Below are 16,534 nucleotides of genomic sequence, written 5' to 3'. Positions count from 1 at the left end.
CTGGCAATAATGTCACTCATGAGTCTTTGCTACGGCAGAAACGTGGGAGACCAATTGGTTCCAAAGATAAAAATCCTCGAAAAAGAAAATCAGCTGATAATGAGGTAAAAGAAAGTGTTCAACAAGAACCACAAATCAATACTCCTTCTGCAGAGGATATTGATAAATGTAAATACATAAATTGCAATAAATTATGCAATATTATGAAACTGAAATGAAATGAAAAATCTTGATGAGATATTTTCATATAATGTTACAATGACATCATGAATAAAGATGATGATCTGGAACCAAAATCTGTCATTGAATATCAAAATAGACATGATTGAGCTCAACAGAAAGGAGCAATACGAGCTGAATTAGAATCACTCAATAAAAGAAAAGTTTTCGGATCAATCGTTATCACTTTTAAAGATGTGAAACGTATGGGATATAAATGAATTTTTATCCGAAAAAGAAATGTGCAAATGAAGATACAAGGCAAAACTAGACTTGTAACTCAAGGTTTCCCACAAAGACCAGAAATGAATTATGAGGAAAACTTATCCTTATGTAATGGATACAATTACTTATTAGATACTTAATCAACCTGGTAGTTACTTAAATGCATCTCATGGATATTGTTACTACTTATCTATATGGATCACTTGATAGTGATATATATGAATATACCTGAAGGGTTTAAGGTATCAGAAACATCTAACGCAAAACCTAAAGAAATGTATTCCATTGAATCACAAAGATTTTTATATGGGTTGATACAATAGTATAACGGATTAAGTGATTACTTGATAAGAAAAGTGTATACATATAAACTTATTTGCACATGTGTTTTAATTATGAAAACAATGACCAGATATATATCGTAGTTATTTATGTCAATGGTCTTAATATCATAGGTACAAAAAAAAAGAGATCCATGAAGTCATTCAACTTCTAAAGAAAGAATTTGAAATGAAAGATCTCGGAAAAACCAAGTATTGCCTTGGTTTACAAATTGAACATATGCCTAATGGTTTACTTGTACATCAAACAACATATACTGAAAAGATTTTAAAACGTTTTAATATGGACAAGGCAAAACCATTAAGTACTCCTATGGTTGTTAGATCACTTAATGTTGACACTGATCCATTTCTTCCCTGTGAAGACCATGAAGATATCCTAGGACCAGAAGTACTATATCTTAGTGCAATTGAAGCTCTTATGTATCTTACAAATTGTACAAGATCTGACATTTCTTTTGCAGTTAATTTGTTGGCAAGGTTCAGCTCAGCTCCTACCAAAAGACACTGGAATGGGATCAAACACATATTTCGATACCTTCGAGGAACTACTGATTTAGGATTATTTTATTCTAACGAATCGAAACAAGATTTGGTTGGTTATGCAGATGCAGGTTATTTATCTGATCCACATAAAGCTAAATCTCAAAATGGATATGTATTCCTAAATGGAGGTACCGCAATATCATGGCGTTCTCAAAAACAAACACTTGTTGCAACATCATCAAATCATGCCGAAGTGATTGCATTACATGAAGCTACTCGGGAATGTTTTTGGTTGAGATCAATGACACAACTCATCACTGATTCTTGTGGACTAGAACGCGATAAAAGTCCAACAACTATCTATGAAGATAATGTAGCTTGCATAACACAGATGAAAGAAGGGTATATCAAAAGTGACCGAACAAAACACATACCTCCTAGATTCTTCTCATACACTCAAAATCTCATTAAGGACAACCAGATTGAAATGAGATATGTTCAGTCAAGTAAAAACTCTGCTGACCTTTTCACCAAAGCACTTCCAACTGCTATTTTCAGAACACACATTCATAATATTGGCATGAGGCATGTTCAGAAGATGTAACAATTCAGGCGTTGCCTACTTGAGGGGGAGTCAACTCTATGCTACACTCTTTTTCCCTTAGCTAAAGTTTTATCCCAATGAGTTTTCTTTAGCAAGGTTTTTAACGAGGCAGTACTAGTTATTCTCTAATAAAATTGTCATCCAAGGGGGAGTGTTATAAAAGTTAAATTGGATGTTAATTTTATTATTATTATAGATATTGTATAGTAGATTTTTTGAGTATAAATATGTGTGTTATGAGTTTATAAAACACACACTAAATATATTCTCTCATATTCTCTCATATTCTCTCTATATACTTATTAGTAGTCTACAGTCAAGAACTAGGCCACTAAAGGTAGTTATAAGCCTACTGAATTATAACATATATATATATATATATATATATATATATATATATATATATATATATATATATATATATATATATATATATATATATATATATATATATATATATATATATATAATGCCATTTTTATGGGCTGACGGTATTTGCCCATTGATTATTTAAACTATGTGCGAGTAAAGGGAAAAAATCAAAAATCGTAAAATTATTGATCTGCCCATATTGAACAGTTCTACCAACTTTGTCTTTTGATGTATACGTATACTATACATTAAAAGACCAGAGAGTGAGACTGTGTCTAATGAAAGCAGGGATGGTGATGATGTGGAAGGATATGCTGAAGGAATGGCACTGCTGGCTAGGCGTTTTAAAAAGTTCAATCGCAGTAAGCCCATCAAGCCCTATAAATTCAGCAAAAGGCCGGCAAAGGGTTGTTATAGCAAGTCCGTTGTTGCCCCAAATCTGAATGTCTATGGAAAGCTTGGACATTTTGCATCTGAATGCATGTCCAAAAAGTCATCCACTCATGCTAACTCTTTTTCAAAGGCAGACAAGTACAAAGCTTCAAAGGACCAGTTGAAAGAAAGTACCAAGGCTGAGAAGAAAGAAAAGAAATCAGAGAATGTTTTTGTGGCAGAACATCATGATTGAGATGAAACCGGTTTATCATCTTCATCTTTAGACAGTGACAGTGATGAGAATTGCACTGGTGGTTCATCTGGTCGAAGGATGTGTTTAATAGTCAAGGAAGTTAATGAGGAAGACGACGGTAGTATATTCATGGCTGATATGAGGAAAGCAAACTACAAAATGGACTCTCTTCAATGTAAGTCTAAAATGTTGTATAAGGTAGAAAACTTTAAACCTATACAGATCGTGAAAAAGCCAAAATGTTTGACTATTTGAGAGTTGACCTCTGTAGAGGCAGCAAACGTGAGAATTATAAAAATGAAATTAAAATTTTGGATGAAAAGCTTAGAGGCAAAAATGGTGAAATTGAAACTTTAAAAGAGGAAATTTCAAATCTGAAAAATCCAAGCTTTGCTCTTAAAGCTCTTCACATTGAGGCAGCAGAAGTCAAAATTCAGCAAACAATCTTAAAAAGGTTGTAGCCTCTGTTAAGGCTAGAATCTGCCTTGATCAGAGTAGTAACCCTAATCGATCAAGCAATCACAAACACACACAATAATAGCCAAGATATAAACACAGGAATTAAAAGAAACGACAGAGAATTATAGTGGTTCAGTTTCGATGTGAAACCTACATCCACTTTGGAACTAGAGAGTATTATTATTAATTTGGAGGTGATACAAAGTACATACAATTGAGAGACTATTTATAGACAAGGATTAAATAAACCCTAGTCTAAATAAAACCCTAAACTAAATTAGGGTTGTCCAAACCCTAACTTAACCACCAAGTAAGCCTCTGCCGAAGCCTACATACATTAACAATCTCCCACTTGGAGGCTTCGAACAACATCGATCTGCACTCTTGTACTTCTACTTTGCAAGACTCAGCTCATCTCTTCTCTCTCCAGTTCCTGCCTTCTCTTCAATGTTCCTGAAGGCCAGTTGAAGCTATGCACAGCTTCAACTTATCCAGCGTTACTGGTTTGGTGAACATACCTGCTGGATTCTTTGAACCTGGAATGCTCTCCAGATTAAATGTTCCATTGCTTATCCGTTCTCTGATAAAGTGATACTTCATGCCAATGTGCTTCGTTTTAGCATGATAGACTGGATTCTTTGCTAACTTGATTGCGCTCTCATTATCACAATATAAGATAAATTCTGTCTGTTTGCTGCCCAGTTCTTTCATGAATGTCTTCAACCACACTAGTTCTTTACTGGCTTCAGTCAAAGCCATGTATTCTGCTTCGGTAGTAGATAGAGCCACGCTCTTTTGAAGCCTAGACATCCAACTCACTGCTGTTCCTCCTATAGTAAATACATACCCGGTGGTGCTCTTGAAGGTATTATTGCATCTACCCAAATCTGCATCAGAATAACCCCTGAGAGTAGTATCCCTGCCCTTGAAACATAACCCAACTTTGGGAGTACCCTTTAAATACCGTAATATCCATTTCACTGCTTCCCGATGTTCCTTCCCCGGAGCTGACATAAAGCGACTAACCATCCCAACTGCATGTGCTATATCTGCCTTGATCAGAGTAGTAACCCTAATCGATCAAGCAATCACAAACACACACAATAATAGCCGAGATATAAACACATGAATTAAAAGAAACGACACGAGAATTATAGTGGTTCAGTTTCGATGTGAAACCTACATCCACTTTGGAACTAGAGAGTATTATTATTAATTTGGAGGTGATACAAAGTACATACAATTGAGAGACTATTTATAGACAAGGATTAAATAAACCCTAGTCTAAATAAAACCCTAAACTGGCCCAAACTAAATTAGGGTTGGCCAAACCCTAACTTAACCACCAAGTAAGCCTCTGCCGAAGCCTACATACATTAACAGCCTCTTGGTGCACATCTGCTCAACGCGTTGCTAAGTGTGTCGTTTGCTTTGCTTTTGTTATTTTGGGCGTTTGTCGATTGTGGGATCGCCATATTGGACTAGTGATTGTTGTTTGGGGTCCATAAATTCCTAACAATCGCCTCGCTGTGAGGTTCGCCCTGCTTCGCCCTCACAGTCTCTCCATGATTTTTGTCTTTCGATAGCATAATGCAGTAAGAACCATTTGGATAAAATGGTGGGTCCTGCATTTTATTTTGTTGTATATATGTATTTAGTTTTGTTTGAAAAGTTTTCAAGGTTGTTAAAAATGGCGAACATTGAACAACTTTCTAAGTTTTATGGATGCTATGGATGCTGAAGAGATGATGGTGAAAGTTTGGTCCATAAATAATACCTTTTATAAATAATTCCAACATTTACTGAAAGTGGGTCTAAAAATAATATAAATAATATAAATATAAAAAATAAAAATATGTTTAAATATTAAAATTAAAAAAATAATTAATAATAACATTTATAACTATAGATAAAATTAGTATAAATAATATTATTATTATTATTATTATTATTATTAGTTAAAATATTAAATTAATTAAATGTGGGGCCATATTTTGGTGAGGAAGTATGTGAGTGATGTCAGTAGCCATGTGCTGGGGAGGAAATGGGGCGAAAATACTGATGTGGCGGTTTGTTCTCGTGAGTCGTGAAGATAGATGTCATTGTTGAGAGTGGTATTATCTATGTGTTGGATTCTCTAGTTTTCTTAACGAGATAAGATTTCATATCTATAAAATGGTCGTTTTTCTCGTGAGTCGTGAAGATAGATGTCATTGTTGAGAGTGGTATTATCTATGTGTTGGATTCTCTAGTTTTCTTAACGAGATAAGATTTCATATCTATAAAATGGTCGTTTTAATTTCATCCAACTTACTAGCAAATATTCCTTCTCCCTCACCTACATCCAATCAACTTACATGAGTATGATCGAATCTTAGGCAATATCTTCGAGATAACAAAACGTTAATCGTTGAAAGTAAAATTTACTAACAAATGGCATGAGAAAATTACTAACAAATGGATACCTTAAGGATCCTGACATGAAAATAAAATTGTAGAAGTGCCAAATTAACTAGCTGAAAGCAAACGAAATCAAGACAAGCGCTTACTCGTCTTTCTTATGGATCGATGAAGTTTCTTGCGTTTCATTTGGTACCAAGTGTTTGATGCTAGCTTCGGCTTCCGATACAAATTTAGGATCTGGTTCGTGTTTCTCTGAAGGCTCTCTCATTGCCAGATATATGTAGAATGCAATTACAATGTTGACTGATACTACAGCAACAAACCCGCTTATGAGCGTCAACGAATGTGGTGACAAGTCAGCAGAACCTGTTAAAGAATGACGGGCATGATTACACTAGTCAACTGGGAACAAATAGTATATACTAAGAAATTGAAATTTTTAATCATTATTGTAATTTAGTAGTATACCAAGTAATATGAATATACAAGAGGAAATGTAAATTAATTATTGAATCGCATTTCAGATGACTATACCCCCAACAAAATTACTAAATTGTAAATTTCAGTTCCTCTTCACAGTAATCACAAATTTAACCTTCTCATGTACAAGACAATTTCTACCTTTTCAAGAACAAAAGTTCCAAAAACCTTCGGAAGTATAAAATGAGTTTGACTAGTTTGTAGGAGAATTTCCAATTCTTTGTGATGCAGTAAATTCTTGGGGTGTGGGACTTTGGGAGTAAAAACTTCAAATGTGTTTCATTTTTCAATATCTATATCGAGTCTAATTAAAAAATAATATTACTGACATATCATTACAATGTGCGACTTCTCGAAACTAATATCAATAATTGCTCATTTACCATCTCTTTATTAGTTTGGTTACTATTACTATTTCCCCGAAAAAAAGAGTGCACGTTTGATTTTTCCAAAGAAACTTACCGGGAAATAAATTGTTGTTGAAGGCATACAAGATTGCAATAGGAACCATCCACATCAACATAGACGTTATAAAGAACTTCTCTATTACTTTTGCCATTGTTGGCTTCAAACTGCAACAATCCAAAAATCATAAGATCAATTTACTTAAGTGGAATCTAAACACATACAACTTGTGTACATTGATTAGTTTTTCTCAAACTGGATGTAGTTTCTTTGATAACCTTTTCGTAATAATATAAATGGGACAATGATATCAATAATCAATAAAATGTAAAAAGACATATAAAAACATATGCTTATATAACCAAAACAACTACTCTGTATAATTTATACATTGCCAACTAAATCAATAACCAATCTGCAAAATATAATAACAAAACTCGAACTTTAGTCATTAATAGGAGTAGCAGTTTATCCAAAGCAACCTAGGAATAATAGAACATGGGGGACTACTATAAGGGTGTGTTTGTTTGCCTCTTAATGGAATGGTTCAGTGCTGAATGCTGAACCATTCAGCATTCAGTGCGTTTGTTTCTGACCTCTGAATGACATATGGTTTAGAATTCAGTGCTGAACCATTCAGAGATGAAATACTCTATTAACCATCAAGAGCCTAAATTTTCTGTAATTTTCTCCTCAAATTCTATCCTGGACACTTAACTAACAAGTATATTGAATATTTTATTCATGTTATACTTTGATAAGGTAATTTTACTCGGTTTATATCGTTCTTATCAAACAGCTTATTTTCATTCAGAAGAAACTTTATTCAGAGGCTTTGAATCATTCAGATTATGAACCATTCAGCGCTAAATCATTCAGTTTTATCAAACGCACCCTAAGATAGATTTATCATAAAACCCTTAATCACAACATATTAACAATAAAAACTCCTAACGCATTCGACGTCTGCAAGCATATCGAATGGGTTGTTTTCACTTAACTACAAGCAATCTGACTTTAGATTTAGGATCAGGCCTATCTCAACTTAGATGAACCCTAAAGCCTGCAATTACAAGGATTATATTTGAATAGGGTTTTGATGCTTAAATTGACCATTAAGAACGCATGGAAATTAATCATTCAAGTGATCAAACGAATCACAAATGAATAAAACACTAAATATTTCTTTGAATTGTGATTAACTAAAGCTACTAATTACTACTACGGTTTGAACTGGGATTTATTCTTTCTATATATAAAATTAACAAAAAAATAATAATAAATGAGATGAAATATATGAGTTTTTAACTTCATAGTTTGAAACGAAGCACAGAAATTGTGAGTTTGAGAAGACGTACTATCAAGATTTCGGCCGTACGATGCGAGATGTGCAGAATCGAACGGAGAAAGTGCAGATTTAGTAGTGATAGGATCGGGGGATTTTGATTTTGATCAACTGTCAAAAAAAATATAAAGGGGAGGTATTTTGGATTAGATTTATATTTAGGGGTTTTAAACTAATTTTTCCATATATTTTTTATGAATTTTATTCTAACTTTCAAACTATTAGACTGCTTTTGATAAAACTGAATGATTTACCACTGAATGGTTTAGAGTTCTGAACAGTTCAGAAGCTCTGAATCAATATGATTCTGAATGGAAAATAACTGTTTGATAAGTGTTCTGAATCAACACTCTGAACGAGAAAAAATTACCATTTTAACCTTTTATATATATATATATATATATATATATATATATATATATATATATATATATATATATATATATATTATCCGTATACAGATATACCACAACATATCACTTTTATCACCACATCTTCACTCACCTAACGTAGTTTTAACTTTGCTCCGACGCATAGTTTACAAAGGTTAGTACAAACTGAGAAATTGCAGTTTAATAAATCAATGGATTTTATAATCCCGTTGACTGAATATAACATGAATTAAAAAAAGGAAATAGGATAAAAGGGTGTTCGAGAAGAGTATGAAATTAATGATATATAGATCGTAAAATAGAAGATGAGAAAGATTAATTAAATTCGGAAGTATACGAGAGGGATATCTATGATAACCAGTGAGGGGATAAATCGATGAGATGAAATCTGGAAGAAGATAGGTTGGGGAGAATAAAGGGGTAATGAGGTAAAAAATAAAGATCTGAATGGTATATAGTCTATTTTGAAGCTAAATGGTTCAGAGCTTCGTTCAGCACCTGGACTCATTCAGAGGAGTCTTTTAAGCTGTTATCAAACACGCTGAATGTTGACCGATTCAGCATTCAGCACTGAATGGTTCCATTCAGCACCAAACAAACACACCCTTACTCTGATATGGTATTAACAGCTTTACCCAATTAAATTTTTCATTCTAGTTTAGCACTTGTTAATTGTTATGTTGCACATAATATTAATATTATTAATATTAATTATTAATTATAATTGTATAGCAAAAACTATAAAAGTTTATATGGTTTATGATTAAAAAAAAAAAATAGTAACATTTATAAGGTTTAAAAGTATCTAATTTGCAATTTGTATAGAAATTTACATTATTTATCTTGTTACCTTATGACTTTCATATATTATACTTTACTTAGTGATAGTTTTGTCGGGTTATTTTTATTGTATTTTTTATTTTGCCAGTGATTTTAACTTACATATGTAACATGATCTTTATACAAACACGATATGGGTTTGGTATATGTAACGGTGGTTATTAGACCGGTTCTGAAAATTTAAGTATCTACAACGAGACCGAAAAAAATGATCTTAGGCTCTAATAAACAATATTCACCAAATCAACAACCATACAACAAAACTTACATCAATTTTATATCTTATCCTAAAAATAGAATAACATACAAATCAAAATTCAAAAGTTAGACATATATAAAAAAATAACTGCTCTCTTCAGTATGATCTCTTCAGCAAACTAGTATAACTCATCACTTATATTATAACAAACTAGTTTAAATAAAGTTAAATTGATACACGCAATCGTCGAGTATAGCATGAGTAAAATTAACTAAACATTAAACTAATAAGAGACTAAGAGTGTATCATAATTCATACATACATACATACATACATACATACATACATACATACATACATACGGATCATCGATGAGTAAGGCTTGTATAGCATGAGCAAATTTTAATCAACTAAATTTCATTCAATTATTTTCTCACTCACAAGCTGTGAGTGATAGTTACAGACTACACATACATTTTTTTTTTCTCATTACCTACTCCAATTGAAACAGTACACAACTAAACATGTCTCAACTAAAGATTAAACTAGTAAGAGTTATAGGTTAATAACTTATAAGACAATACTACAATAGCATCATTTTTAGTTAATACTTACATATATATAACAGAGATTGATGAAGCAAAAGTCCAGAAGGCAGAACAGATTGAAACTTGAAGTGATATGTTAGAGATCGTTGAAGCAGAAGTCGGGCGACGTATGCCACGTATAGCGTATTGCTTAAAATTGAACCGTCGTTGCCTCTTCTTTTTTTTTCCCCTAGTTTTTTAATTCCTTTTGGGGCCTTAAATGATATGTCTAAACAAATACAAGTATAATACGGAGTACATAATTCCTTAATATTTTTTAGGTCACTAAAATATATGGGCTCTGTACAAATGTACACATTGTACCACTATTAGGTCGACCTTTGTTATAAGTGCTACCACTGAAAACGTTCTCAGTATGTGTAGTTTAACTTGATATTATTGTTTTGTTCTCTTTACATTGTTTTGTTTTAATGGTAGATGTTTTGTTGTTTTGATAGTATGTAGCTTCCGTTAAATAAATTAAAAACAGCGATAAAAGAGACAATTTCGTGGATCCGTTTATCTATGTGATCTAACGTTATATTTTTTTATAAAAGTTAAAAGGGACTAAATTGAAGTACTTGTAAAAGTAAAGGGCTAAAAGAGTAACAAATAATTACACAAATCAAGGACTAAAAATGACAGACTAGCTAGGGTTTTACATTAGACTGATCGGAGCTGTGGTGGGTAGGGTTTTGTATGTAAGATTGAATCTCGTGTTAATCAGAAAAATGAAATCAGTAGTTGGAAAGGTGGTTTCGAATAAAATGCAGAAATCGGTGGTGGTTGCGGTTGATAGACTGTTTCATAACAAACTTTACAATCGTTACGTCAAACGTACCTCCAAATTCATGGCTCATGATGAACAAAATCAGTGCAATATCGGAGATCGTGTATGTTTTCTCTACTTATTTAACAATTTTGTTCTGTCTGCAGGTCCTTTTGTAACCTATTCCTCTTTTGTTACTGAAATTATGAGAAATTAATTACTAATAAACAGCGAAGCTTTAACATTTTGTACTAAATTAGTTTTTAAATTTAGAGTTTTCTCAGTTAGTTGTGTATTGTAAATTGTACCGAATTGCTCACATTTGAATCATGACAAAAGGCTTTCCTGATTAGAAAGGATAGAAGAACGAAATCAATTGAGTGAAGGTAAGCTCAAGTGTACGGATTGATGCGATTGATTGATTTTTAGTATGTAATCTATAAAGATTTTTTAGTCATGCAACTAAAGCTTGTTATTTCATACATACATGAATTAGGAGTCATGTGTTATTGTGAATAGTAAAGTCAATGTAGGGAATGTTATATATAGGATATTACGGAGTATTAATGTTTGGCCACCAGAAAAATACCATAGTTTAAACATAATGCAAGTAATAAATACTTTGTAATAAAAAAGGTCCTTGACTGTGAATGGTTGCTCAATGAGATATTTCTTACTCTGCTGAAATAAGATCAGTAACTCATAGGTTTATGAGCATTTGCTTGTCTACCATTTTCTTTCCTATATGCTATGCAATTTAGGAACTTGATGTATCCTACAAGATATATTTATGGTATGACTTATATAAGTTGAATGTTCTCTTCCATTGGTTAGTAAAGCATTCAAGTTTTGCATTTCAAACTGCTCCTGATAACGATTGTTGCATATTTCTTACGTACATTGACGCTCCTTATTTATTTATTTATTTTTAACCACATTCATAGGTTTTTTTCTATATATGTAAAGCTTTTTCATGTTTGTATAAAACTTCTTTTTCCAGGTTAAGTTAGATCCTTCCAGACCATTAAGCAAACGGAAGAACTGGGTTGTTGCTGAGATTTTGAAGAAAGCACGAATATATACACCGCCATCACCTGCAACTCCCGGTGATCAGGGCAGCAAGACAGCAGTAGCAGCTTCATCTTCATCTTAAGGTTTGTATAAGGAAATATTTATGCCCATCTTTATGGAAAGCATTCTAGATGCAGATTAAAAACCTAACATATTATATTTCATACTTTAAAGGTTTCTTGTATACTAATACAAATTAATGTTTAAATGTGTGGTAATATAACTTACATATAAAGATTTAAAAATGTGTTAAATTTTCTGGTAGAAAAATATTTGTTCATGTATTATTTTTTATAAACATACCCTGTTCCTTCACCGATATAGTATAAAATGCACTTTCTTCATTATCTTCAAATAGTCACATCTTTCTTCTCTATTTCAGATGAAGACTGAACTCCATAAGAATGTTGTTTGATTTACTGGCTGCAGCTCAATCATGGAGATGACTATAGATATTGATATATTCATTGTAGCTGCCATGAAAGGCGTTGCAGTGTCTTTTGTTCTTGATGTTTTGTAGAATATAATTGCTATTTAACTCCGTTGTATGCCAAGTTTTGGCATTTTTTACTTTAAGATTAGTCCACATCTTGAAGGAAAAAACGTCCAGTTACTATATTAGCATCCTATTTGGCATTTAGGTATGCAGCATGATCACCGATATGTTTGTCTTTAAATAATGAATAAACTGTTTAAGTATTGTATTATTTACTATTTACAATAAATGTCAATGTAGATTGAGTAGAATACTATTCAAAAAAATTATGTACAATTAACAATAAATGCAGATTAAAGTTCAAAAAAATATCAAGTTTGAAACTTAATTGATTAAATTATGGAGTAACTTTGTAAGTTCAATTTGTAAAAGAGGGTGAAATAAACTGCATAGACTGATAGACATATAAACCTATACTTATCGGTTCACAAAAAGTCTTAATTGAAAAGATATAGTTAAAATTCAGACCTTGCTATAAAACGTTGACAATGAAACATTTCATAGATTGCCGCTTCTAGTAACTAAGTGACGGGATCGGAGAAGATGGCATTGCATTATAAAAATACCAATTAAGCCATGAAAACTACTGAAATAGTACACAGAACCCAGGAATATTGACAGCCTATGTAGCATTGGTAAATAGGTCAAGGAGGCAACTCCAAAAATATATTACCGCTGAAGGGTAGAAGTGAAAGTTCATTAGCTCGGATGGTTGCAGTGATTAATATGAAATGTCTAAATGACAGTTCTTTAACACTAATAATTAACTAATACCTCACCATTTTTGCAGAATTTTTGAAAATGCTGAAATGTGCTATAAATTTTCAGCAACTACATTGACATAGTTGTGATTAATCATTGGACAAAAAGGACAACATTGTGATGGTTCAAATTCTTAATTGTTTTCAGCCGGAGGTAGCTCTTGTCGTTTTGGTGGACTTCCTAGAACTCGTTCCATATCGAAACGGACTTCAATGTTACGGATACTATATCCTACCACCATTAGCCAATAAAGCAGCTTTGCTAGTTCTGGTGCACTTGTCTCCGTCACACTAGTCTGCATGATAACAAAGTATAATGGAAAATTATACCTATGCCTAAAACATGTAGTTAAAATAGCAATTTTAGAAAGAAAAAAACCGTTCGATTTGATATATTTAGTCTCCTCCATGACAACCATAGCCAAAGGCGAAGTTACCAAACATCTCTCTTTTTTTCCTTTATATATGTCACTTTATGGGGATACATGAAAACTTTGAATGGCGGAATAGGACAATAGAACATTATACTAACCTTCATCTGACTAGGATCTGAAACAGCCAACAGACGTTTTATAAACGTGTTCATTGCAACAACGACATCCTCCCCGGCACTACTTGTCAAATCCTGCATTATATTAGACAGATAATCAGTTTAGTGTGCCTACATATCAAGACAAGTCTACTTTACCCTAGTTTATTCCTCTATAACAAAGGTGGTCGATAAAGGTTACATTTTATCAGGAACATAAGAAAGTTGGATGAAAAAGGTAAGGATGGAAAGTGACCATAACTGTAGTATTATTGCATATAACCACTTGAATCCTTTTAATTGAAAATTAAGATTATTAGTTGAACTAATATAGCTTACTTAATCATTATGGCACTGTGTATGTCCATTCCAAATATTTTGGGTCAACACACAACATGATCCATTTCAACCACAACAAAAATTACACATCTTGAACTTCTTCAGCCACAATTAATCTATAGGGTGTGGGAGTGTATGATGAAGTTTTAATTAGTTGAAGGAAGGATATAGACAACAAATCAATGACTGTTAACGGAAATTATTTGAAGACATTTTACTTTATCAACTAATTAATTTCCTGACCTTAAGATTTTGGGGCTCAAGCGACTTGAGATAGTCCAATAATTCATTTGAGCCATTAGCAGATATCCTTTCAACTTGACGATTGAGTTCCTCAACTTCCGCTTCAAGTAACTCAATGTACTTGATTGCATCTATCTTCTCAGGACCAGAAACATTATTCCATCTGATAACTTCCCCCGTCACCTTTTTCTGTGTCCCTGGTGCAAAATCAGGTGCATCCTGTAAATTACAGGTATATAAGTTAATGATCAATACTTAAAAGCATGTTTTGTAGTTTCAATGTGAGACAAAGGAGCTTTAAACTTTTACAAAGTAATTATCCATTTCAGTAAGCAAAAGGTGGACCATCGTTTACCAAATACAGAGCAAGGGGCCACATATATCAGAAGATGATATCATTTCCCCGAGTGAACTTCAAATCTGCAATTTCACAATTCCCTTTCTTTGGCACCAATATTGTTAAAAAGTAAAGGTGTCAATTTCGAACCATTTACTTATAAATGTGTCACACTCTAGTTGTACAGCTAAAAAACTGGTAAAATGGGTTGAAAAATCACCTCTAATATCAATTTGGACAGAAGTGTTTTGGTTCACTCAACTTGATCTTTTCAACCCAAAAAAAGAATGTGATGGTTATAAACGCCTTATTCGACCCAATACCCAGTCTGCCCATTTTGAAAACTCTATATTCCTACTCAACAGGCATAATTCCATAGTTGCATTAGTGCATGACAGTAACTAAAAAGCCAGAATTACATGTACCTTTCTGTCCTCTGATATATCAGGAAGTGCAACTTGCTCCAAACTTTGTTGCAATTCCAACCGATATTGTGCATTTCTGAACATATACCCAGTCATCAAAACACTATACATGAGCTGAGCAAGATTCTCAGCAACCTGATCGCATGCCACAGGATCAAAAATAGACCATCATGTGTCAGATCTTTGAGAACTCAAAGATTAAAGATCTAAATTAAAACTTTAAAGGTTAAACCTCTAAACAAGCAATCTACAAAGAAAAAAATACAAGCACATATAAAGGCATATATAAGAAAACTCACGGTAGTAACTGTTACGGCAAAAAACTGAGGGGGTAGCGTTCCGATCATATTTGTTACTGTTTGGCGCATGGCATCTACAACCTAACAAAATTGATACTAAAATATGGTTCATATATAAGATATTTATAGAAGCAAATATAGGGAAAACTTATTACCTGCTGAGGAGCTCTTTTAACAAACAACTCCATAAATTCTGGCTGCACGTTTTTAACATACTCCAGTAGCATATCCCTCCTGCTTGTAGGCTGATTACATATGTAGTCAGGGATATCCAGAAATCAGTTGCAGTATGAAGAAAAAGTTGTCAAAATGCAAACTTTAAAAGTTATGTGTAAATATCGTGGTACTGCTAGGTTATGAATTATTTTATATATTTTTTGACCCACACTAAAAGAAAACATAATCTCCACCCTTCAATAACGAATATCATTGGCCATTGGATGTTTTGGTCAATGTTTCTAGCTTCCAGTCACACTTTATTGTTTATAGCTAAACTTAAGATTGAGAACTTTGGGAAGGCTCCATAATCTTTTGTTTTCCTTTATGGCTTGAGAAGGGGTCCTGGTTAGCACAACTAATAAGTCAAGTTTTACGCTGCATAAATTATCTGGGATACTGGATATCTATTTTAAACAGCATCTCAATGCCCATTACATGTGTTAATCTTAGCTGTAGTGGACTCTATTGAGCATAAGAAGGTGGGTGTTACTAAGGGGTCGGGATAAAAACCTTGCTTATTAAAATCCTAAAAGATATAGAAGCTTGTTACAAGTATATATCTCATCTTTCATGCCACTGTCTTGTTAGTCTGTATATAAATTAGTTCTCTATGTTAAAACTTTTGAGTGTGCAACTAAAAACATGTCATCATAGTGCGCTCCCAAAAAAACAATTCCTTATACCCTTCAAAACTTTGTGAGCCATAATCTCCCATTATTGCCAATTTTTCATATATTAGGCTATTTCATGAAAACAAAGCAAGATAAAAAAAAAAAAAAAAAAAAAAAAAAAAACACCTGTACACCAAACACAAGGGAAAAGTTACAAGAATTTACTTGAAACTTGCAAGTCTTACCACTAAAGCAAACTTCTCATAACCTCCTTAACTCCACTGCCTAAATTACTTGCCACGAAACATAAAGAGAATATCAGACTGCACCTGATAAGTCTAACTTTAAACGCATTTCAGTTTTCACCAGCTTAGTAAGTATCTTCACATGCTCATTCTCCTCATACCTTTTGTTACTAAAACTAGCATTTCACAAGCTACTAACTATCAA

General features: G+C 32.9%; 3 protein-coding genes across 3 annotated transcripts in view; 1 reads left to right on the top strand and 2 right to left on the bottom strand.

Annotated features, from left to right (window-relative positions):
* Positions 1-5,629: 5,629 nt before the first annotated feature.
* LOC139858728 (uncharacterized) lies at positions 5,630-8,092 on the bottom strand. Its single transcript, XM_071847569.1, has 3 exons — positions 7,981-8,092; positions 6,680-6,789; positions 5,630-6,103 (listed from the first exon to the last, which is right to left on the bottom strand). The coding sequence occupies exons 2-3, from the start codon at positions 6,774-6,776 to the stop codon at positions 5,880-5,882; spliced, it is 321 nt and encodes a 106-aa protein (XP_071703670.1). The 5' UTR covers positions 6,777-6,789; positions 7,981-8,092; the 3' UTR covers positions 5,630-5,879.
* A 2,568-nt stretch (positions 8,093-10,660) lies between these two features.
* Positions 10,661-12,517, top strand: LOC139858720 (uncharacterized). Its single transcript, XM_071847560.1, has 3 exons — positions 10,661-10,878; positions 11,755-11,908; positions 12,208-12,517. Exons 1-2 carry the CDS (start codon positions 10,717-10,719, stop codon positions 11,905-11,907), a joined length of 315 nt encoding a protein of 104 aa, XP_071703661.1. The 5' UTR covers positions 10,661-10,716; the 3' UTR covers position 11,908; positions 12,208-12,517.
* Positions 12,518-12,981: 464 nt separating this feature from the next.
* The window catches only part of LOC139858711 (uncharacterized), a 4,423-nt gene continuing 870 nt past the window's right edge, over positions 12,982-16,534 (bottom strand). The window contains exons 2-7 of the mRNA XM_071847551.1: positions 15,410-15,499; positions 15,255-15,335; positions 14,956-15,090; positions 14,194-14,412; positions 13,615-13,707; positions 12,982-13,378 (exon numbers count right to left, since the gene is read on the bottom strand). Coding sequence (XP_071703652.1) covers positions 13,217-13,378; positions 13,615-13,707; positions 14,194-14,412; positions 14,956-15,090; positions 15,255-15,335; positions 15,410-15,499 — 780 coding nt within the window. The 3' untranslated portion in view covers positions 12,982-13,216. The remainder of the gene's footprint in view (positions 13,379-13,614; positions 13,708-14,193; positions 14,413-14,955; positions 15,091-15,254; positions 15,336-15,409; positions 15,500-16,534) is intronic.

The sequence above is a fragment of the Rutidosis leptorrhynchoides genome, chromosome 1 (genome assembly GCF_046630445.1).
Source record: "Rutidosis leptorrhynchoides isolate AG116_Rl617_1_P2 chromosome 1, CSIRO_AGI_Rlap_v1, whole genome shotgun sequence".
Taxonomy (NCBI): domain Eukaryota; kingdom Viridiplantae; phylum Streptophyta; class Magnoliopsida; order Asterales; family Asteraceae; genus Rutidosis; species Rutidosis leptorrhynchoides.
Note: the sequence above shows the minus strand (reverse complement) of the source record. Positions and strands in the feature narration are given on the sequence as shown.